This window comes from Chiloscyllium plagiosum, chromosome 3, assembly GCF_004010195.1.
Source record: "Chiloscyllium plagiosum isolate BGI_BamShark_2017 chromosome 3, ASM401019v2, whole genome shotgun sequence".
Taxonomy (NCBI): domain Eukaryota; kingdom Metazoa; phylum Chordata; class Chondrichthyes; order Orectolobiformes; family Hemiscylliidae; genus Chiloscyllium; species Chiloscyllium plagiosum.
The window spans coordinates 104205780-104230335 of record NC_057712.1 but is presented as its reverse complement, the minus strand read 5'-3'; the positions used below and the strand labels follow the sequence as shown (position 1 = coordinate 104230335).

At 38.1% G+C, this 24556-nt stretch overlaps 1 protein-coding gene across 3 annotated transcripts in view; it reads left to right on the top strand.

Annotated features, from left to right (window-relative positions):
* Nucleotides 1-24556, top strand: part of ascc3 (activating signal cointegrator 1 complex subunit 3) — a 541129-nt gene that overhangs the window by 75560 nt on the left and 441013 nt on the right. For all 3 annotated transcript variants that reach the window (XM_043687007.1, XM_043687008.1, XM_043687009.1), the window contains 2 exons: nucleotides 2843-3043; nucleotides 3397-3537. In XM_043687007.1, the coding sequence (XP_043542942.1) occupies nucleotides 2843-3043; nucleotides 3397-3537 (342 nt within the window). The remainder of the gene's footprint in view (nucleotides 1-2842; nucleotides 3044-3396; nucleotides 3538-24556) is intronic.

Here is a 24556-nt window from a genome sequence, read left to right as displayed (position 1 = left end):
TCATTTTGTTGTGGTCCCATTCTAATCAGTTTCTGGTACACAGCTTGATATTTTGCAATTCCTGTTTTCGACCACTGTATTAATGATTTTCTACATTTTTGCTCTGAAGCTGATTCATAATATAATCTTGGACAGACCTTTAATTTTTTGTTTAAAACTAAGAATTTAAATGATTTCCAATAAATTGTCAAAAATGTAATACCTTTCACTTTATATTGTTCAGCAATCTAATCTTATTGAGGGATTTCCCTGCTCACTCAAGAATGTTTTTACATTACAGCCAGCAAGAAATGTGCTCAAGGGATGAAGTAGATTAATCGTATATGTGGTCTGCTTTTGTTTAAAATAGCTTAGAGAGCAACACCGTTAAAATTGTACAATATTGGATGATTTAAGGTGCATGCCTACTCTGCAGGATCTTTCTCTACCAGAGACCAGTAAAGCTGAGGTTATCATATATTACCATGCTCTATACAAAACTCATAAGACTTTTTTTTTGTATTTTCTGGCTGTGAAAATAGATATGCAAGTTGCTTACCACAGACAGGTTTTTTTTGGGTTTTTTTCTAGCTTTCTTGAACTTGCAGTAAATAAATGAAATACATTACTGTGTGACACATTTCACACACAATATTTCTAAGATGACTTGTATTAATTTTTTAGGTTGCTTACTACTACAAGAATGTTGTACTGTATGTGCTCTTATTTTCAGTTAACTCTCAATTTGAAGTTGTTTAATTAGAATTTTGTCTATTAATTTTTGAGCAAATAAAATGTGCTTTTTTTAATTGTTTCATTTATAAGACTGAATAGCGAGCGTTTTTGTCATTATGTATCTACATCTATTTTGTACCTATGTGACACTGATAAAATCTTGTCAAAATGAATAATGGTTAGCTTTCTAAGTTATATAGTTAAAGGTAATTGTGAAGTTTTTTAGGTTTGAGGAATAGGACTTTGATTTTTTTTTCCACAAGCAGGTATTCTTTAATAAAATGTAAAACCATGTAATCTGATATGCAAGGCATCTTTTTTGGCAGGTTCATATTTCCGACTTGAATTAATTGTATGATTTAAATGCCTATTCAATTGTCATATTGAAAAGTTAAAAGTGAGAGAAGTCCAGATTTTGTAGATGGAAGCTGAGTAAATTTGTCATATTGTGTTTAATATTACATTACCTATTGTACGTCACCCACATTATTTATGAAATGCAGTGAAACAACCTATGAAGATCAAAAGAATGGTATCACGATCTCTTTCAATGCGTTCCTTCACTATTAATTTATGTTCAAGTTGACATCTTTAATATTGTTAATTATCCTAACCAAGAATGTAACTTGTTTGGCACTTTACATTCTGTGCACTGAACTTGAAATTAATCACCTCTTGTATAGTTTGTTTAACGTTGTCATTTTAATTTGAATTCAAGGAAGCTAGTTCTTTTATATTAATGCAATTTTACTCAGTTTTAGACACCTGACATTATTTTACTGGCTTCTGGTGTCAATGCTGCTAAATCTGGTATCATTAGTTGCCGATTCTTCAATCCAGCTTTCTTCATCTATATTGTTAAAAGGAGTTTCCTGAAATCGTACTGCTTCATCCATATCTTCAAACTTCTCTCCTTGAACATATTGCTTACTCACAAATAATCTTTTCACAGTTTGCTGTTTCAATCTATCCTGTCAGATTTCTACTCATAACCACAGAACAGAAGTAGCTGTAAATTCAGGCATCACATCACTATGAAAAATGCCTGTTATGCAGTATTCCTTCACGTCCTGTAATGCAGACCTTTGATGTGATTGTGATTGTGATTGTGAAAGGATTAGCCTTTCTTTGTTTGTTCTATACTGTTGGACTGTCCTGACTTAGTTGCATGCATACTTATCTGAACATAGCCAGAGCATCTCATGAATCTAACAGGGACTACTACTGACATTTAGTGCAAGGCAAATGGGAGATCATCCTAACGATAAAGCACTGGAAATTTGCAACTCATGCTGTCCATCATAATCCCTACACTTTCTGTCTGCCTACGTTATTAGCAATGTGTGCTATAAACACACCCTTCATTTTCTAACAAGATCTAGTCATATTCTTTTCTTTCCTGATTTTCAGTTCTCTTTAACCTCATCTGTGTCGAAAGAAATATCCAATATGATATTTTGATTTGTTATTGATCTCTTGATCAAAAAAAAGTCATTATAATGTCTCAGTTCAATTTGATTAGATATATTAATATTACCAATAAAGGAACTAATGGGAAAGAAACGTGAGCTATTTGTAAAACACAGATTTAATGTAGAACTATAATAGCTCTTTGGTAACTAATGGTAAATAGTATCCAAAATAACTCCATTTGTTTAACATAATTCACGTTGTATAGCAAAGTTGTTATTAACCGGCACCTATGGGACCAAGAGTATGCTGATTGATCAAATATTCTGAAGAATCAAGAGGTACGCATAATTGCAGTAAACCCTGATCAAACGTGATGCAGGGGAATACACATCATCACTGTTATACTTCATTTACAGGGGATGTCACGATAGATCGCGGCATTTGAGATACATATTTTTTGCTGGTTTATCAAGAGTGCTGTTTGATTAAGGTGCCAGTTAAAACAAAGTTTGCTGTAGTTCATATGTGTTATTTAAATTGGTCCTATTCCTCCAAAATGTTAAAGGGACCAACTTTATTTGTTTCAATTTTCTACTTGTTAAGTGTTTGTCAACAACATATTCAAAGTATCATGCTGGGAATTATGGGAATACTTCAGATTTTTTTTTCTTTAGTTATGGTTATTTTATTGTAATTTTCATGATTGACCTTTCAGATCGGACAATTGGTTTTTAAAGGGATGAAGCAACTGAATCGCATCCAGTCACTGGTATTTGAGACCGCTTACAACACAAATGAGAATATGCTGATCTGTGCACCTACTGGAGCTGGAAAAACGAACATTGCCATGCTTACTGTTCTGCATGAAATCCGCCAGCATATCCAACAAGGAATGATCAGAAAGGATGAGTTCAAGGTATGGATTTAGTGTGTGTTTCTTTTTCAAATATGGTTTGTTTCTGTAATAGATACGTTGACAAACCTGACCAAATATGTCGCAATCTTGGTATTTGACTGTTAATATTAATAAAATATGTGCACTAATCTGATTTTGTTTTGAACATGATGCAATTTTCAAGGTTATCACTAAATAAATATGTTGTAAGCAGTTACATTTTGAGCTAACAAGGATAATCACTTTTCACACATTTAAGCTTTAAGCTTAAGTGAACTGAACCTATTTGACAATCAAGTATCATTTATAACAGTTTCTGCTTCAAATACTTCAATTTGTTATGCATTTATTAACAGCATTTTATTTCTGTGCAGATTGTATATGTAGCTCCTATGAAGGCCTTAGCTGCTGAGATGACAAATTACTTTAGCAAGCGTCTGGAGCCATTAGGTATTCTGGTGAAGGAACTTACCGGTGACATGCAGTTAACCAAAGGAGAAATTTTAAGGACACAGGTATGCCTGAAGGTTCACGACATCTAACTGTTACCTTGATGTAATATGCCATCCAAACTGATTTTACTACAAGTCTAACCATCCATTTTGTTCAAAACTGCTTTTTATTCTGAGAGGTTTAATTTCTCTGTCAATGTCATTATTTTTATCTGGTATGTTTTCTATGATACTTATAATCAAACTAGTAAAGGACAAATACATTGTTCTGTTAATTTTAGATGGTTTCACTTTGCAAGTAAAGTCTCAACGTTTGTAAAAAAACAAATAGAGAGGATCGCTAGTGCTTCAGCCCTGATTCTAGACATTTCACTCCCAAATCTGGAAGCCACCAATTTCACCAATTGCTGAAAGGGAACATGTTGTACTATGTGTGTCGTGGAGGCAACTGCACACATTCAAATTCAGTTGCCTTCAAACTGAGCTCATTTTCATTTATGGGTTGTCTAAAACATGACTTTGCAACCTTTTATACTTTTCAGAAGAAGGTCTGATGCTGCTGGCGTTATTTGCAGAGGTATAGGACATTTTTGGATAGTCCTGTGGATGTCTTAGGGAGACGTCAGGTGACGTTTGGGCAAGGCAGGGTTTCTTGTGAGATTGCAAGTGCCCTGTGGGATTGTTTAAAGGTTTTCATGAATGTGCATAAAAAGGTGGATAAACTCATTTGAAATTGTTAAACTTTAAAGGGAATGTCACATTCATTGAAGCTGTCAAGCATTTAAATGACTTGGCCTTCAACTTTTGGGGGAAAAAACTGGGATAAAACAAAAAAAACTGTTTGCTTTTTCATTCCATTGACATACACCTGAGAGTTATCATTGTAGGATTTGTGCTGCATGACTGATTTCAGAATCTATCTATCATCCTGGGGTGTCTGTTATTTAACATTTTGATTTAATCTCCCAGTCATTGTAAAGTTTATGAACTAGGTTTCTGAATATTAGTGCTTGTTTTTATAACAGCTCCTAAGTTTTTGACTATAAATAGTGAATTAATAAATAGACATTTGGAAGCCCATTTTATTTCATCTGAACATAACTCCTGAGATCAGCCTATGATGGGTTGTTGTAAGTTAAGGGCAAAGGATGGTCGGTGGGGCATGGGTAGGCAAGTGGATAGGCTGTAGCTTCATGGGCATGTCACTGGACAAGTAATCCAGAGTTCTGAAGAAAAATCACATTAGGCAAGAACTTTCAAAAGCTGGTTGGGGACAGATGTTTGCAGATAAAGGGATGGCTGGAAAATGGGAAGCCTTCAGAAATGAGATAATGAGAGGGTAGAGACAGTAAGTTCCTGTAAGGGTACAAGGAAAGGCTGGTAGGTATAGAGAATGCTGGATGATGAAAGAAATTGAGGGTTTGGTTAAGAAAAAGGAGGAAGCTTATGTCAGGTATGGACAGGATAGATCAAGTGAATCCTTAGAGTATAAAGGCAGTAGGAGTATATTTAAGAGGGAAATCAGGAGGGCAAAAAGGGGACGTGAGGTAGCTTTGGCAAATAGAGTTAAGGAGAATCCAAAGGGTTTAAATACATTAAGGGCAAAAGGGTAACTAAGGAGAGAATAGGGCCTGTCAAAGATCAGCTACGCGGCCTTTGTGTGGAGCCGCAGGAGATGGATGAGATACTAAATGAGTATTTTGCATTAGTGTTTACTGTAGAAAAGTACATGGAAGATATAGAATGTAGGGAAATAGATGGTGACATCTTGAAAAATGTCCAAATTACATAGGAGGAAGTGCTGGATGTCTTGAAATGCATAAAAGTGGATAAGTCCCTAGGACCTGATCAGGTGTGCACTAGAACTCTGTGGGAAGCTAGAGAAGTGATTGCTGGGCCTCTTGCTGAGATATTTGTATCATCAATAGTCACAGATGATGTGCTGGAAGACTGGAGTTTGGCTAACATGGTGCCACTCTTTAAGAAGAGTGGTAAGGACAAGCCAGGGAACTATAAACCAGTGAGCCTGATGTTGGTGGTGGGCAGGCTGTCGGATGGAATCCTGAGGGACAGGATGTACGTATATTTGTAAAGGTAAGGACTGATTAAGGATAGTCAACGTGGCTTTATGCGTGGGAAATCATGTCTCACAAACTTGATTGAGTTTTTTGAAGAAGCAACAAAGAGGATTGATGAGGGCAGAACAGTAGACATGATCTATATGAACTGAAGTAAGGCATTCGACAAGGTTCCCCATGAGAGACTGGTGAGCAAGGTTAGATCGCATGGAATACAAGGCGAACTAGCCATTTAGATACAGAACTGGTTCCAAGGTAGAAGACAGAGGGTGGTGGTGGAGGGTTGTTTTTCAGACTGGAGACCTGTGACCAGTGGAGTGCTACAAGGATTAGTGTTGGGTCCACTACTTTTCGTCATTTATATAAATAATTTCGATGTGAGCTCAAGAGATGTGATTAGTAAGTTTGTAGAATACACCAAAATTGGAGGTGTAGTGGACAGCGAAGAGGGTTACCTCTGAATTCAACAGGATCTGGATCAGATGAACCAGTGGGCTGAGGAGTGGCAGCTGGAGTTTTAATTTTGTTAAATGCGAGGTGGTGCATTTTGGGAAAGTAAATCTTAGCAGGAGTTATACATTTAATGGTAAGGACCTAGGGAGTATTGCTGGTTCATCGTTCCTTGAAAGTAGAGGCACAGATAGATAAGATAGTGAAGAAGGCGTTTGGTATGCTTTCCTTTATTGATCAGAGTCTTGAGTACAGGAGTTGGGAGGTCATGTTGCAGCTGTACAGGACATTGGCTAGGCCACTTTTGGAATATTGCATGTAATTCTGGTCTCCTCCCTATCGGAAAGATGTTGAGACTTGAAAGGGTTCAGAAAAGATTTAAAAGGATGTTGCCAGGGTTGGAGGATTTGAGTGATTGGGAGAGGTTGAATAGGCTCGGGCTGTTTTCCCTGGAGTGTAGGAGGCTGAGGGGTGACCTTACAGAGGTTTACAAAATCATGAGGGGCATGGATAGGGTAAATAGACAAGGTCTTTTCCCTGGGGTGGAGGAGTCCAAATCCTCCAACCCTGGCAACATTCTTGTAAATCTTTTCTGAACCCTTTCAAGTTTCACAACATCTTTCTGATCGGAAGGAGACCAGAATTCCAACAGTGGCATAACCAATGTCCTGTACAGCCGCAACATGGCCTCCCAACTCCTGTACTCAATACAGGACATCTTGAGATGGACAACAAATTCTGGCCTTGCCAATAATGCCCACATTCCACACAAGAATAAAGGAAAGAAAAGGAGTGTAGAAGGGTAATTTCAAGTGGGTGCAAGGGCATTGGTTATCATTGTTGTGTTGCAGGGTGGCTAGGGAGCATAGATTGCAATGAGGGAGCATGGGAGGTGAGTTGAGAGATATGCAAACATACGAATTAGAAGCATGAGTGACCATCCGGCAACTAGAGTTTACTTATGTATTCTATAAGAGCATGGCTGATCTGCCTGGTCTGCATTTCTACCTATATCTGATAACGTTTCATTCCTTTGCTTATCAAGAATCTATCCATTTCTGTTTTAATATTCAAAAACTGTTTCTATTGTCTTTCTATCGAAGGGAATTGCAAAGATTCCTAATCCTTTGAGAACAAAAATTCTCTTCATCACTGTCTTTAAACAGGTCACCTCTTACTTTTAAACTGTTTCAGAATCTCCTGCAAGAGCAAACATCCTTTCCTTATCAACCCTGTCACTAGCCCTCAGGATCTTGTATGTTCAATCAACTTTTCTTTTACTGTTCTAAACTCCAGCAGATACAGGTTGACTTTGTCTTATTTCCTCTGAAGCTGATCCCATCATTCTCAATATTAGGCTAGTAACTCTTCGCTGAACTGCCTCCAATGCATTTATATTTTCATTGAATAAATAGACCAATACTGTACATAGTAATCCAAAAGTGGTCTCACATATGTCTTGTGTAGCTTAAGCGTAATCTCCCTTTTGTATTAAATTACACTTATAAACAGAATTTCATTCTGTTAGCTTTTGTAATTATTTGTTGTCCCTGCATACTTGTCTTGTGATTCATGAATGAGAAACCAGATCCCTCTGCATCTTAGAGCTGTATAATCTCTCCATTTCAAATAATTTCTTTTTTTATTTCTCCTGCCAAAATTGATAATTTCACACTTTTTAACTTTATGCTCATTTTGCCAGATCCTAGGATAGCGAAGTATCCAATCAGTGCACCTTTGTGGCCATCTAATGTCCTTTTCACAACTTACTTTCCTATCCATCTTAAGTTATCAGCAAAGTTAGCTACCATACCGTCATCCCTTTATTCAACCATTTATGTAAATTGTAAAAAGTTAAAGCCCTAAAGCAGATCTCTCACCACAGCTCATCACATCTTTCAGCCTGATTTATGCTACTCTGCTTTCCATATGTGTCTATGTAGGAAATTACTGGCAGTAATGTTTTTCATTGTTTGATTTCTGTAAGGTTTTCTTATCTAGTACCATTGTTATAAATTGCCTGCCACAACCCATAAACTGATTTCATGTCGGCTTAGTTTTACAAAGAAAAAAACACATGGCTTAACATAACTTGTATTTAAGTCATTTGTGTGAAAAATTAGTTACAGGTTCTGAACTGTATTAATGAGCCATGGGAATTGTTAAGTATGTAAGTATTACTTTTGACCTTGAAATAGCTTTAGTATTTCTGTATAAAATCTTATCTTTCATCTAGCAGATTAATTTCCTGTCAGTCAGTATAACTTTGGAAATAGAAAAAAATTGCCCCACATTACTGTTTAGAGAAAATTGATAAGTCAAGTGGATGAAATTTGTGTCCAGGAAAGGTGGCATGTTTTGTTCCAGGGACCATTGCAATTTGTGAAGAGGCAACAAAGAATATTGATGAGGGCAGTGGTGTTGATGTGATATACTTAGATGTCCAAAACGTATTTGATACAATGCCATGTAACAGACTGGTGAGGCAAATTTGTAGCTTGTGGCATAAAAGGACTGTTCATAATGTGGATATGACATTGGCCGAGTGACAGGTAACACCAAAATGGTGGTTGCATTTTCTTCAGATTGGAGGAAGGCTTGTAGTGGCGTTTCTCTGAATTCAGTGTTGGGTGTCTTCATTTTTCTGATATATCAATGACCTTAACATTGCTGGACAGGCTCCAATTTTGAAGTTTGTGGATGATGTAAAATTTGGAAGTTATGTGAACTGAGAGAAGGACAAAAGTGGGGTGGAGGAGCATGGAGACCTGGCTATGTATGTTTAAAAGTTATTCGAACTGGCAGGACAGATTGAGTGTTTGGTTAAGAAAAATTAGTTTCCTAGACTTCATTAGTTAAGGCGTAGAGTTCAAGAGTAAGGAAGGAGCCTTTTAAAAATTTATTTTGGGTATTAGTTTGACCTCAACAAGTGTGTTGCCTGTAATTTGTGCACCACACCTTAGGATACATCTGAAGTTTTTGATAGAGTGCAGAAAAGATTCATGAGAATGGTTCCAGGGATGAGGAACTTCATTTATGAAGTTAGATTGGAGCAGTCGGGACTGTTTTCCAAGAAGAGAAGGCTGAGTGGAGATCTGACAGAGGTATTAAAGGTTATGGTGTTTTGGACAGAGTAGATGGTAGGAACTGTTCCCATTTGTCAACTGATCAAGAACAAGAGGCCAAAGATAGGAGAAAAGGCTTTCTTACACAACATTGGTTCCCTTGATTGTGCTGGAGGCAGATTCAATTGAGGCATTTAAAAGGCTGCTATTTGAAAAGGAACAATATGCCACTTCTCGGGGATAAAGTAGGACAAATTCAAAAATTAATAGAGTCGGTGCAGACTTGTTGGGTTGAATCTGCACTGTATTAATTCTGAAATTCTGTGATTATAAAAGTTGAGTTTAAATAAGTTTGGTTCAATAAGGTGTAAAAGTGTAGCAAATTTCTTACGTTCACAGTATAAATATTGTGATTTGTTAAAATGCACAATAAAATCTGTTTTAAATATTTCAGTAAGCTATAAAACATCAGTCTGAGCCTCAATATACTTTTAACATTGCTTGAAATGGCAAAGTTGCTGTGATTTCTTTTATTAAGAAAGAAATTGCCAAATTGAAATTGTAAACTATGCCTGAAGTTATGCCAGATCTGCTCAGGATTAGCTGTTGGTATAAAATACTACAAAATGCACATACAAAATACCACATAAGTACTCCAGGTATTTTGAAAATTGTGGATATATCCTTCCATCATTTTCTGTACAATGATTTTTATGATTAATCATGCTCCTGTGATTTGCAGAAAGCTGCCCACCCTGTGAGGTACCAGTGCCTCAGGTCTTTTGAAAATTAGGTTCTTATCTCAAGGAACAGAGCTTTTTTTTTGTTGCTTTATCCATTTTTTTCATTCAGTTAATACATTTTAGTGTTACTGATTCTCATAAGTTGGAAGTTTACTGTTTTGAACAGAGCTAAAGATATCAGGACTGAAGTTATAATAGGTAGAACATCCCAATATTTTCAGTTGGTACAGCAATACATTTTTCAGAGCAGAGTGTATTTACATCAATTGTGTCTCTGCCATAATTACAATATTTTCATTAGTTCAAGGTATGTGAGCATTTCTGTTACAGCCATCCGTTATTGCTGATCCATAATTGCCTTGAAAGTGTATTGGTGAATGCTGTCTTGAAGTGTTGCAGTCCTTGGCATGTAGGTACATCCACAGTGATATTAGGGAATTCTAGGGTTTTGACCTAATGACACCAAAGGAGTTTTATGGTGGTTATGGTAATGTGTGATTTGGATGTGCAGTTGACTGTTTTCATGCACTGGCTATCTGTGTTGTGTGTCTTCTGCTGTCCCCCCTCCCCCTTTACAAGTATGTGATAAGGAGCAAGAAGAAGCCATTTGGCCTATGAGCGTGCTGTGCTGTTTAATAAGATCATGGCTAATGCTATTGTGTAATCTACCTTCCTGCCTATCCCCTGCACCCTTTCACTGTCATGTCAGTCCTGAATGTGTCTGACAAAGCCTTTTAAATATCCACTGATCCTACCTCTACTATTCTGTCAGGGAAAGACTTCCACAGACCAATATGACAGCTCTCTGAATTTCTATCTTAAATGGGAGGCTCCTGACTTTTAAATTGTTTACCCAATTTTTAATCTCTCCCACAAGAGGAAACATCCATACAGCATCCATCATGTGATCTTTTATGTTTCAATATGATTATCCCTCATTACTTCTGAACTCCAATGGATACAGGTACAACCTGGTCAGTCATAGAACATAAAACATTACTGCGCAGTACAGGACCTCCGGCCCTTGGTGTTGCGCCACCTGAAGCCCATCTAACCTACACTATTCCATTATCATCAATATGTTTATCCAGTGATCATTTAAATGCCTTTAAAGTTGGCGAGTCTACTACTGTTGAAGGCAGGGCGTTCCACACCCTTACTACTCTCTGAGTAAAAGAAAACTGCCTCTGACATCTGTCCTATATCTATCACCCTTCAATTTAAAGCTGTGTCTCCTCTTGCTGGCCTTCACCATCCATGGAAAAAGATTCACTGACACCCTATCTAACCCTCTGATCATCTTGTATGTCTCAATTAAGTCACCTCTCAACCTCTTCCTCTCCAACGAAAACAGCCTCAAGTCCCTCAGTCTTTCCTCATAAGACCTTCCCTGCATACCAGACAAAATCCTGGTAAACCTCCTCTACACCCTTTCCAATGCTTCCACACCATTCCTATAATGTGGTGACCAGAACTCTATGCAATACTGCAAGTACAGCCACACCAGAGTTTTGTACAGCTGCAACATGACCTCATGGCTCCGAAACTCAGTCCCTCTACTAATACAAGCTAACACACCACATGCCTTCTTAACAATCCTATCAATCTGGATGACAACTTTCAGGGATCCATGCACATGGACATTGAGATTTCTCTGCTCATCTACACTATCAAGAATCTTACCATTAGCCCAGTACTCTGTATTCCTGTTACTCCTTCCAAAGTGAATCACCTCATACTTTTCCGCACTAAACTTTATTTGCCACCTCTCAGTCCAGCTCTACAGCTTATCCATGTCTCTCTGTATCCTGCAACATTCTTTGCACGGTCCACAACTCCACCAACCTTCGTGTCATCCACAAATTTACTAACCCATCCTTCAATGCCCTCATCCAGGTCATTAATAAAAATTACAAACAGCATTGGCCCCCAAAACAGATCCTTGCAGTACACTACTAGTAACTGAACTCCAGGATGAACATTTCCCATCAACCACCACCCTCTGTCGTCTTTCAGCTAACCAATTTCTGATCCAAACTGCTAAATTATCCTCAATCCCATGCCTTTGTATTTTCTGCAGTAGCCTACAGTGGGGAACTTTATCAAAAACTTTACTGAAATCCATATACACCAAATCAACCATTTTACCCTCTTCCATCTGTTGAGCACCTTCTCAAGGCACGACCTACCCATCTCATAAGAGTTGACTATCCCTAATCAAATTATTTCTTTCTAGATGATTATAAATCCTTTCTCTTATAATCCTTTCCAATACTTCACCCACAACTGAAGTAAGGCTCACTGGTCTATAATTACCAGGATTGTCCCTACACCCCTTCTTGAACAAGGAGGCAACATTTGCAGTCTCTGTTCCAGTCCTCTGATACTATTCACTTCATATCAGGAATCAGGTCAAGTGAACTTTTTCTATATTGCTTCCAATGCTAGTTCAAAGAATCTCTCAAACCTGAACCTAACTTGAAAGAAAATTAGACGTACCTTATATTATTCATCTCCAATAAACTTATTGCTGGATTAATGAGTTTGCTGCAGTCCATGTTGCACCAGCAGATGGTGCTATGAGAGTTATTTTTAATGTCAGATATTATGTAAAATTAGAAGCTACCAAATTATTGTCAGCTTATCTGGCAAAGTGGCCCAAGCAGTTGCCCTTTTCTGCCACTCAGCAATGTAATCCTTATGTTACATTCTGATACTATCAATGGAGCTTTGGCAGTGCTCTTTGGAAATATATTTTGGACTTTTTACTATTTCCCTTGTTGAATGATTTCTGTAATAACCTGCTTCCAGTTACTTCACAGCTGTAATAAAGGCAAGAATATGAGCAGGGTAACAAAAATCACCAGCTTGAGAGTGTCACACTGCATTGAAGGCATATTATGCTTGACATGAGAGTAATTAACGCAAATGCTACATGGACAATAGAATTTATTTTCCCTCAAGCCAGCATTCCTTTTTTGGTAATATCAGCAAAATTTGTCTGAATCTTGTTTTTCTTACCACTGTTGCTTGCTTCGCAGCAGAAATATGATATTAAAAAGAGCTCGCCATCATTGGGAAGTCAAAATTTTAAAAATCATGTAGCTAAATTGAACTTTTTCTCTGGTCAAAGTTAAGTATATAATTTTCTAAAAACATCATCTTGAGAACTGGAAATTGTCTGCTTATAGGCAAATCAGAGTTGTACTGTTGACCCATAACTAGCAGGTGTTGAAATTTACATTTGTTTGGTACAGTCTGAGAAAGGGTCACAGATTCGAAACATCTGCTTTTTCACTGCAGATGCTGCCAGACCTGAGTTTCTCCAGCAATTTCTGCTTTTGTTTGTTTCAGATTTCCAGCAATGCAATCCTTTGTTTTAATTTAATATGTAATTCCGCTCACTGCCACTTTCACGTGAGAACAAGACCAACAATCTAACAAAGGTAAAAAGGTTATTTAACAATATTATCGTGATAGTCTCTGTCAACTAAGTTTCAATTGAAGTACAGTAGGTTGTGTAGTCCGATGCTTTTTTTAGAACCTAGTTTTCCAGCATTAAAGACATTTTGTGTTGGTTTTTATGACAAGTAAAGACAGTTTTCTTACTGAAAGTACTCTTTCAAGAGGTTGTTTGAAAGAAATCTGTGTAATTGTGTTTGACAATGTGATGAATAAACTGGATGATATCTGGGAAAAATGGTTCTGTCTTATTTATCGAATGGTATATGTTGGTGTATTAATTCCAGTTCAAAAAGATTATTTTTGTGGTTTATTGATGCATTTAAACACTTATTCAAAATATTCTGGAATAAAATCATCAGATGTATAGTTTTCAAACAGATTTTTGTTTTGCTTTGTCTTAACCTCTGTTAATATTGCAGAAGCCTCAATTTCCTTTAAGTCTGGAGGTGTGTTACAGCCACAGAATTTGTATGGCTGGTCCAGTTCAGTTTTTGGTCTGTGGGATTTTGTTAGTAGGAGTATCAATGATTAAATGCCATTGAATTCAATGCATGACTGTTAGATTCATCTTGTTGAAGATACCACTGGCTGTCTCTTGTGTGATGTGAACGTTACTTGTTGCATATGGACACCTACAGCTTCGCTGTCTGAAGAGTTATGAATGGTCCTGAACACATCAATGCAAATGATAAGACTGAAGCATTTTCAACAGTCTTCAGCTAGAAACGCTAAGTGCATGTCCATAAGACATCAAGATATGGCTGGGGGCTTGGACCCCACAGCAAATGCTATGGCTCTGACAACATCTTGACAATAGTGCTGAAAACATGTGCTGTAGGACCAGTTGTGTCCCAAGGCAAACAGTTCCAGTACAGTTTCAACATTTGCATCCACCTGATAATTGCCCATGTAAGTCCTGTATAGAAAAAGCAGGACAAAACTAATCTGCCAATTATTGCCACATCAGCCTAATCTAGATCTTCAGTGGTGATGAAAGGTCTCATTAACAGTGCAATTATGTGTCACTACTAATCAATAACCTGCTTATTGATACTCCAGTTTGGATTTTACCAGGACCACTTCATTGAATCCCAATTTCGTTGCTTCATTCTCTTGACCTCTCAAACATGATCAAGAGAGCTGAATTCCAGAGGCGAGGTGAATGTGACTGTCCTTGACATCATACCTGGATCAAAGGAAGATGGCTGTGGTTGTTAGGGATCAGACAGCTCAGCTCCAAGAAATCTCCGCAGGTAGATAATTTAACAATGTTCAGCACCATTCACGATGACCAGATATTGAAGCAATCCATGCCCAAAGGCAGCAAGACTTGATCAATATTCAGACTGGGGCTGACAAGTAGTAAGTAACATTTATACTGCACCAGTGCCAGGCAACAGCCATCTCCAACAAAGAATCTAATCAACCCTCGAATTTCAGTGGTGTTAGCATCACTGAATCTCTCACTATCAATACCTTAGGGGCTACCATTGACCAGAAATTGAACTGAACCAGTCATACAAATACTGTGCCTGCAATAGCAGTTCAGAGGTTCGAAATTCTGCAGCAAATCCAGTCCAGCCAGTTACGACCCTCAATCTAATCTTGATCATCAGCAAGATGATGGAAGAGGTTGTCAACACTATTAAGCTGAACTTGCAAACTTACTAATGCCTAGATTCTGCCAAGCTCCTGACCTCACTCACCTTAGTCCAAATGACAAAATAGCTGAACTCTACAGTTCCTGATGAAGGTCCACCTGCAGCTATACCCAGTAGAGGTAGACTGAAGGCCTTAACAGATCACTGTTTGGCCACTTATGGACCTCAAGTGACCACTCGGGCACCATTTGGTGGGGTTGAGGTGACGATGGACATTCATTCTCAGAGATTGAACTGTGGTTGATGCAAAAGGATAGCAGATCCTTCCTGGATCCAAATTCACCAGGTCCAGAAGCAGATATTTGTCTTGTGGTGATGCTAAAAGGGCCGTGAAGAAGTCCAAGGACAGATTCTTAAAAAAAAATCTTGCTGATAAATCTTATTTGCTAATGCAATTGGACAGGCAAATATGGACTAGAATGATAAGTTCAATTCATATAACAGCTTTAAGATCACAAAATGATGTAAGCAGACCAATGTGTAACACTGAGCCAAATAAGGAAATCATGCGTTTTTGAAGCTAGCTTAAGTGTGAGTGCACTTTGTCCAATATTAATGGACTTTTTATTCATTTAGATTGTTTTATGACCCACCATGGTAAATAATGGGACTTCAAGCTTTAATGCTGACTTTTGAACTTTGTTTTTTCAGCTGAAAAGAAAACATAGACTGTTAGGTTCACTTTTGCTTTTTAGATTACATTACATTACAGTGTGGAAACAGGCCCTTTGGCCCACAAGTCCACTCCGACTCGCCGAAGCGCAACCCACTCATACCCCTACACCTAACACTACAGGCAATTTAGCATGGCCAATTCACCTGACCTGCACATCTTTGGACTGTGGGAGGAAACCGGAGCACCTGGAGGAAACCCACGCAGACACGGGGAGAACGTGCAAACTCCACACAGTCAGTCGCCTGAGGCGGGAATTGAACCCAGGTCTCTGGCACTGTGAGGCAACAGTGCTAACCACTGTGCCACCGTGCCACCCATTTTTGAGTGGAACAGTCCTGTGAGTTCTTTAGAATAGGATGACTGTGTAGACTAATTTTCCTGAGAAGGGAAAAATATACAGTGTATCAGATTACCTTAGAATGAAAGTTGGCGTTAGTATAGACCAGATAATTGGGAGAGAGAAACTCTGAAAAAGTTACTTAAAGCTAAGTACGTTTAAACTCAGATGTAGGATAGCTCCATGAAGAAGCTACACAATTCTAGTCTATGCATTAAATCACAAGTGACTTAAACCTATTGGGGTATTAGTTAAAATAAGTAATGTGTGGGTGGTGTTTTTGGGTCCACACCAGTGGTGTTTTTTTTTTTGTTTCTTTTTCAGTTTATTATTGAGTGTTTGGGATTGATGAGATTATATTTTACTTTTTTTTAAAACGTTGTTGAACTTGTATTATGAGGATTATTTTATTTTATCCTAACTTTTTTTAGAAACATAGAACCTTGATGAGGCACAATTTCAAAAAGACATCCCTGCTCCTGTACACTGATCATCTTGCCCTGAAGGCCAACATAGTATTTACCTTCACCCCACCTGCTATATCTGCATCTTTACTTTCAGAGGCTGGTGTACAAAAACACCAGGTCTCATTGCATCTGACTCTTTTATAAACCATAACCGTTCAGATAATCTGACCTGACTTCTTGTTTTAAAAATGGGTAATCTCACATTTATGGGAGAAAGTGAGGGCTACAGATGCTGGAGATCAGAGTTGAGTGTGGCGCTGGAAAAACACAGCTGTTCAGGCAGCATCCGAAGAGCAGGAGAATGAAGAGCTTATGCTCAATGTCGAATCTCCTGCTCCTCGGATGTTGCCTGACCAGCTGTGCATTTCCAGCATCACACTCTCGAATCTCTCATTTGTCCACATTATACTTTATCTCTCATTCATTTGCCCACTTACTCAACTTGTCTAACTTGTTCTTCTGCAATAAACTTCCATTTTATTGTAAAACAAAATCTGCAGCATTGCATGTTTATGCTTCAGTGAGAGGACACTGGATTAAAACCAAAACAACTCAAAACATGATCTATCAAAGCAGGTTCTCATCTGGTATCTGACTTGTCTAGTCATGACATCAGCTGGGATCATCCAAAGAAATGTTTTGCACTGAATAATTTCCATCTTCTCAAAGATACTTAGGAATGGGCAATAATTGCTGGCCTAGCCTGTGGTACCCATACCTGTAAATAAATTCTGTTATTTCTGTGCCTAGTCTTTGCTAGAACACTTTGAAATTAATCTTAATTATTCTGCTTTTTCCCCCATACCTATATCTACCTTTCTTCAAATATTTCTTTACTGAGCTATATACACATACCCTATAACAACTACTTATTACCTTAATACTTAAGTGAAATATGTTTATTTCACTCTCGTGTGCAACATGCTAATGCTGCTGGCTAAAATTCTGTAGTATGATGAATGAAGATTAATGTAAGCAAAAACACAAAGATTTATGATTTTAGGAAGATTGGAGATTACAGAGGAGAGCTGAACTGTAAAATGGATCAGGTGTGAGGATGTGTTAAAGACTTAAACTGCACAGTGTGATGAGATGATCTTTTTAAGAGGGATTTGTTCTGTCCTGTTTCTCTTGAAGAAGTGTGTTGTCGACCTGGTGGCAAGATGTCTGCTCCACGGAAAGCAGAATAAATAGTTATTGGATAATTGTTTTCAAAATAGACAAAAGAAACATGAATGGGTGGAGTCAGGCTCTCACAGACCCAGGATTTTAGTTAATTCAGTTGAATTTTTGGAGTTGAAGCTGCTAACTACAGCTTGCTGTCTGCTGCTGCAAAAAACCTTGTTCTGTCTCTATTCCTAGAATCATTCTTTTGATTTTACCTTTCTCCTGGACTGGAGAAGATTGCAAGTGAGGGAAATCTATAATGCTGAATTTGCTTTTGCCAAAGGTGTGCTTATAGGATGCTGCTGTATTGGAACAGTTGATAAATGATGTATTATTTTGATAGACTTAAATTTGCGCAATTTTTATGTATTGTAACTATGATGTATGAATAAAGTGTGTTTGTTTAAAGCCTAATAGTTTGACCAATCAAATTACATATGGAATGCAGTGCTTTACACTTGCCTTTAAATAAAGTAAAAGTTAGGGCCTAGACTGTCTCATTGATTTGTTTTGAGGGGGTTTGGTCTGGTCTAAAACAACAGCTCGAGTAAAATGAAATAATTTCCAACTAAATCAAGAAAATAGGACGAGAATACATAAACGGAGGTTCAAAGCTGGAAAAGTTTTATTTACTATGATAAATCTGGGAATTATTTTTATATGTAACACAAATTAAAACATTAGTATATACAAAATAGTTTTGAATGTTATAATGGGAGCGTGGAGTCAGCTGTATAAAACTTCACTAAGGATAAATCACTTGTTTAAGATGATTGTAATTTAGCATCACAGGTGGTATCAACCAGCTCAGCTGTGCCTGCCAGTGGTACCAAATCAATAGTAGACAAATTGGAGTCCCAAAGTGAGATTGTCATAGATAAGGCAGATATCTCTGGACAATATATTGATTTAGCTGACCATCTTGTAAGATTGTGCACTGAAAATCAATAACCTTCAATTTCAAGGTTCCAGGTTATTGAATTTTAAGCCCTCTGTGTATTTTGGGCAAAAATTACCTGGTTAAGATGCACTTACAAACATTTTTTAAATAAGGAGCTGGAGTAAGCCATTCGGCTCTTTGAGCCTGTTGCACTGCTCAGTATGATCCTGGCTGGTCATCCATCTTAGTATCCTGATCCTGCTTGCTCTGCATACTCTTTGATCCCTTTAACTCTAAGAATTATAATCTAACTTGTTCTTGAAATCATTCAATATTTTGATCTCAGCTACTTTTCTGTTGCAAAGAATTTCACAGGCGTGCCACTCTTTGGGTGAAGACATTTCTCCAGTGCTCAATCCTAAACAGACTGCTTTATCCTTAAACTGTGACCTGTCTTGTCCAATCAGAATCCTGTATGCTTCTGAGATGTCCCTTCATTCTTTTAAACTCTCAAATACTGTCCTAATTGATCCAGAGTCTCTTCATATGTCTGTCCTGCCATCCCAGGAATCAGTTTGGTAAAGCTTGTTGCATTTCATCCATAGTCAGCTCATCCTTCCTCAGATAAGGACACTGGAACTGCACTTAATACTCCAGTCATGTACAGCAGGTCTTACTAAGGCCCTGTATGCTTAAAACCAAAACACAAAAAAAGAACTACAGTCAGTTCTTCTATAATGTGATGGTTGCAATCTTGTACAACCCTGAGTTATTAGAAAAATCACAGTTTAGAAACAGTGCTTCGTGCTGGAGCTGTAATCACATTACAGCCAACACACGTTTTAAACATTGCTGTTATAGAAACAGCATCTCCAATTTGTCAGTCGCGTTACAGTGAATTCATGTTGACGAAATGCGTGTCATAACAACGGCCTGAAGGAATGCAGGAAATCTGAAACAAAAATTGAAATTGTGCGGAAAACTTAGCAGGTCTGACAACAAGAGAAACCAGAGTTATCGTTTCAGATTCAGTGACCCTTCTTCAGAACTGATTGTAACTAGGAAATGTATGGTATATATGCTGAAGATGGGTGGGATAGGAGTAGGAGTAAATGATAGGTGGAGATGAAGCCTGAGCAGAGAGCAGTTGGACAAATAAAGAAATGGGTAAAGATCACCCTTGGAGAATGAATAGTTGCTAATGGGAATCATTAATGGCTGACAATGGACTGTTCATGGTAGCAGCCCATGTGATGACAGGACCTGGTTTTTGGGGGTTGAGGTAAGGACAGGGGAGAAGGTGCTTGGGTCATAAAATTATCAAACTCAATATTGAGTCTCAAAGGCTACATGGTTCCCAAAAAGAAAATGAGCTGTTGTTTTTCCAGCTTACACTGAGCTTCGCTGGAACACTGCAGCAAGTCAAATAGAGATATAGACCAGGGATCAGGGTGGTGTGTTGAAGTAGCAGGCAACTGGAAGCTCAGGTTCATTTTTGTGGACAGAATCTAGGTATTCTGCAAAGTGTTCGCCCAGTGCACCTTGTGGCTCCCCAATGTAGAGGAGATCACATTGTGAGCAGCAAATGCAGTAGACTAGATTTAGTAAAGTGGAGGTAAATCACTGCTCCATGTGGAATGTGTGTCTGGGGCCTTGGATAGTGAAACATGAAAAGTTAAACAGGCAGGTGTTACATCTTCTGCGATCGTTTACTCCTCCCCTTCCTCCCACCCCATCGTCAGCATGTATAGCATCCTTTTCCTAGCTCCAATTGATTCGAACAACGGGTCACTAGACCCGAAATGTTAAGTCTGTTTTCTTTCGACAGATGCTGCCAGACCTACTGAGTTTTACAGCAATTTCTATTTTTGTCTCGGTATGCTTAATGTAGGAACAAGCCTAAGTAAGTTAAAACATTTTGTTGAATAATCAATAATTTTTCTGTGACCATAAACCCTTGTAATGCTTGAAGTAATGTGGGATTTGTTTGTAAACTAACTGCAGTTTTAATAATAAACTTGGAGGTTGAGAGGTTATAGAAGTTTATAAAATCATGAAGGGGCATGGATAGGATAAATAGATAAAGTCTTTTCCCTGGGGTTGGGGAGTCGAAAACGAGAGGGCATAGGTTTAGGGTGAGAGGGGAAAGATATAAAAGAGGCCTAAGGGGTAATGTTTTCACACAGAGGATGGTACGTGTATGGAATGAGCTGCCAGAGGAAGTGGTGGAGGCTGATACAATTGCAACATTTAAAAGGCATGTGGATTGGTATATGAATAGGAAGGGTTTGTAGGGTTAAGGGCCGGGTGCTGGCAGGTGGGACTAGATTGCGTTGGGATATCTGGTCGGCATGGACGGGTTGGACTGAAGTGTCTGTTTCCATGCTGTACATCTCTATGACTCTATATAAATTTTTTTGTCTTGGTGTGATCCTTGTTTAGGTACCTGTATTTTGTGATATCATTGCTGCCTGGATGTTGGACAGTGTCCCTCTTAGTGGAGAAAGTGAGGTCTGCAGATGCTGGAGATCAAAGTTGAAACTTTATTGCTGGAACAGCACAGCAGGTCACTTTCCACCTATCACATTTCCAACTCCCCTCCTCCAAGTCCCTCCTCCCTCTTAGTGCCGTATAAAAGGCTATGTGGTTTTCTCTTTTAGGACTAAGAACTGAAATGGAAGTAGAGCTGCTACAACTGAAATATCAGGAAAGATTTGCAGCTTGAGAATCTAGTAGGAGATATTATTTGTGCTGGGTGACTATTGCTTTTTAAGCAGTGAGAAGAATTCAAGACTGTATGGGAATTCAAAACTCTCAATGGCACTGAGTGCCTGATCACAGCCTTCTGAGTTGCAGGGCAGCAGCAAAGAAAAACATCCAGAGTCTGCAGACACACAGTATATCTTTCTCTTGTGATCTTGCTGTCATCCTTTTTTTCCCTGGCTCACTCCCTTGCCCCCTCACTTAGTCATGTGCATTCTCTCTCTCCCCACCCACACTCACTCTCATGCTTTTTCTCTCTTTGCCCCTTGCTTCCTTTTGCACACTCTGTTCTTGCTCACACTCTCTCTTCTCCCTGACTTACTCACTCTCCTCCCTGACTTACTCACTCTCTTCCCCCTTACTTGCTAGCTCTTTCTTACCTTACCTTTTCTTGAAAAAGTTTGTAAGGGTCTTATTATAACTTATTCAAATTTTCTTCTCCCCTTCTCTGTTCTCCACCAATCTCTCCTCTTCAGCATAAATACTACGTTTTTCTTGATACTAACAGTTCTGATGAAGAGTAATCGGACTCAAAACCGTAACTCTGCTTTCTACCCATAGATGTCATGAGACCTGTTGAGTCTCTCCAGTAATTTCTGTTGTTGTTATGGAAGAAGTCTTGCTTTGAAAGAGATGCTGAAAAACAGTAGACTCCATTGGTTTGTGTTATTGGTTTTACAGCTTACCTAAAGACAGAAGCAGTTTAGCTGATCCTTTTACATTAATGCATTGCAGTGTACATTGTGTGGCCAGCCACAAAGGTGAACTACAAGCAGAAGAACTAGAGGGTGAAGTGTCAGATACAAACAAAGCGTCACCAGACAGAGACAAAAAGAGGAACACTTTGAATTATTGTGAGAAGAAGATAAAGCAAATTGTTCTCAGGAAGAGGTTTCTTTTTCACATGACTGAAAAGAGGACTGGAGTTCTTGAAAGCAATATGTGAATGTGCTGAACAAAAAGAGCTCTGAGTAACTCAGATGCTAATAAGCTTAGTCAAGTGCAAAAATTCACAAAAGCAGTCAAATCATGAATAATTCAGTAAATGTTGTTATTTTAGTTTACTTTTTCCCTGCGGGATCGTAGAAATAGATAATTCATCAAGACAGAATGATGATTATCATTGTATCTGGGGAGGAGGCTAAAATACAGGTTAACATAACTTTGCAAAGGTTAATAGCATAGCATAGTTTGGTAGGGAAGTGAAATAGATTTGTGGGATAGTAATTTAAATTTATCAATCAATTAGGGCTGATCTGATGCTATTCAATGAAAACCACTTTCAACAGATCATTTAAAGATTGATAAATTTAAATGTGAAGTTACTTGACTAGCATTTAGTTATGCATACATTCTGTCTACTTAGCTTACACTTCCATTGCTTTTTTTTTAAAGCCTTCTCCCTGCCTCAATGGATCAAGTAATGAAGTTGCTTATTCATGATATTTTCAGGCAATTTTGAGTTTATAACTTAACTGTTTTAAATAAATTTATTGACCTTTGGAATTCAGATTTGCAGGAGCCGGTGTTGGACTGGGATGGACAAAGTTAAAAATTAGCGGGTTTTGAGAAGATTTGTAGCACAGGTTGAGGTTCTAGATGTAGGCTTGCTCGCTGAGCTGGAAGGTTTGGTTTTAGATGTTTCGTCACCATATTAGGTAACATCATCAGTGAGCCTCCAGATGAAGCACTAATGGTATGGCCGGCTTTTATTTATGTGTTTAGGTTTCCTTGGGTTGGTGATGTTATTTCTTGTAGTGATGTCATTGCTTCTAGGGCATGGCATTCCAACTGGAACTCTATCAACAAACACATTGACTTGGACTCATTTACCACCCCCTGAGAAAAGGAACAGGAAATGACCTCACCAACCCAAGGAAACTTAAACACAAATAAAAAGCAGGCCATACCACCAGTGCTTTATCCGGAGGCTCACTGCTGATGTTACCTAGCATGGTGACGAAACATAGAAAAAGAACCTTCCAGTTCAGCGAGCAAACCTACATCCAAAGTTACAAATCACATAACACCAGGTTACAGTCCAACAGTTTTATTTGAAAGTACTAGCTTTCAAAGTGCTGCTCCTTCATCAGGTAGTTTTCTGCGTGATCGTCTTAGAGATCTTCTCCACTTTGAGCCAGCAGTTAGTGGTGTCGCTGGTAGTCATGATTTGGAGGAGCTGGTGTTGGACTGTAATCTGGTGTTGCGTGATTTTTAACTTCGTCCACCTGATGAAGCAGCACCTCCAAATATACCTGTTGGATTTTAAACCTGGTGTTGTGTGATTTTTAACATTCGAATTCAGCATTACTGTTCACAGCAGACTATTAAGCTCAAAAATTTCATGATGAATTTTAGGAAATCGGATAAAACTGTCAGAAAGGTAACATTTAACTGAAATAGAGCTTGCGATCTTATTGATCTCTTCAGGGCAACTGAATAAGTTAAAATATGTTTATTGTTTTCAGTTTGTGGATTTTATTAGTGTTTTAGATTATATCTCTCAATTCAGTACACTCCTCCAGGAATACAATCCCTTGTGATGTAGGAAAAATGCTCATAATAACAATTTAATGGGATGCGAATGCCTCGAGTGAAGGAAATATGGCAACAGAAATATTAGATAGAATATCAGTAGCACCTTCACAGTGTGTAGTATTTTGATTTTACCATGAAAATATTTTATTTATGACTGCTTATATTTGCATCAAGTCTGGTTAGAGATCTTGTTTTATGAGTTTGGACTAAGAGATGATTAGCTGTTAAAGCAACTAAAAGATCTCGCTGGTTGACTGAAACCACTACTGTTTACAATCAAATAAATCTTTGCAATGGCAGCTGATTACCTGCTATTGCAGTCAGATTTTGATGAACTGAATATTAATACTGTTGCTATAGTGCCCTCTCCTGGTTAGATTATGGAACTGAGTATCTGAGAGTTGTCAGGCTCTAAAGCACAAGCGTGGTTTACTGTGTCTCTATAATCCAGTTAGAATTCAAGGGGATGTAAACTTTTTCTTCCCTGGGAGGGGTAAGAACTGAGACCTAAATTACAAGACATATTTAAGCTTGGTTCACATACTTGTTATGAAGTCTCTTTTTCATTTTACTTTACCTTTTCCATTTATTTTCTAAGTCATTTGAGAGATTTGTAAAATGTACATTTCTGGACACATTTTTGGGGGAAACAAAATGATTGGAAAAATGTATAATACTTGAATCAGTGAACTTTGGTTCAAACTGAACAGAACTTTTTAACTGATTCAAATGATCTATTATATAATTAAAATCTGTCTTGCGGAATGCTGATTTTAAAAAAAATTAAAATTT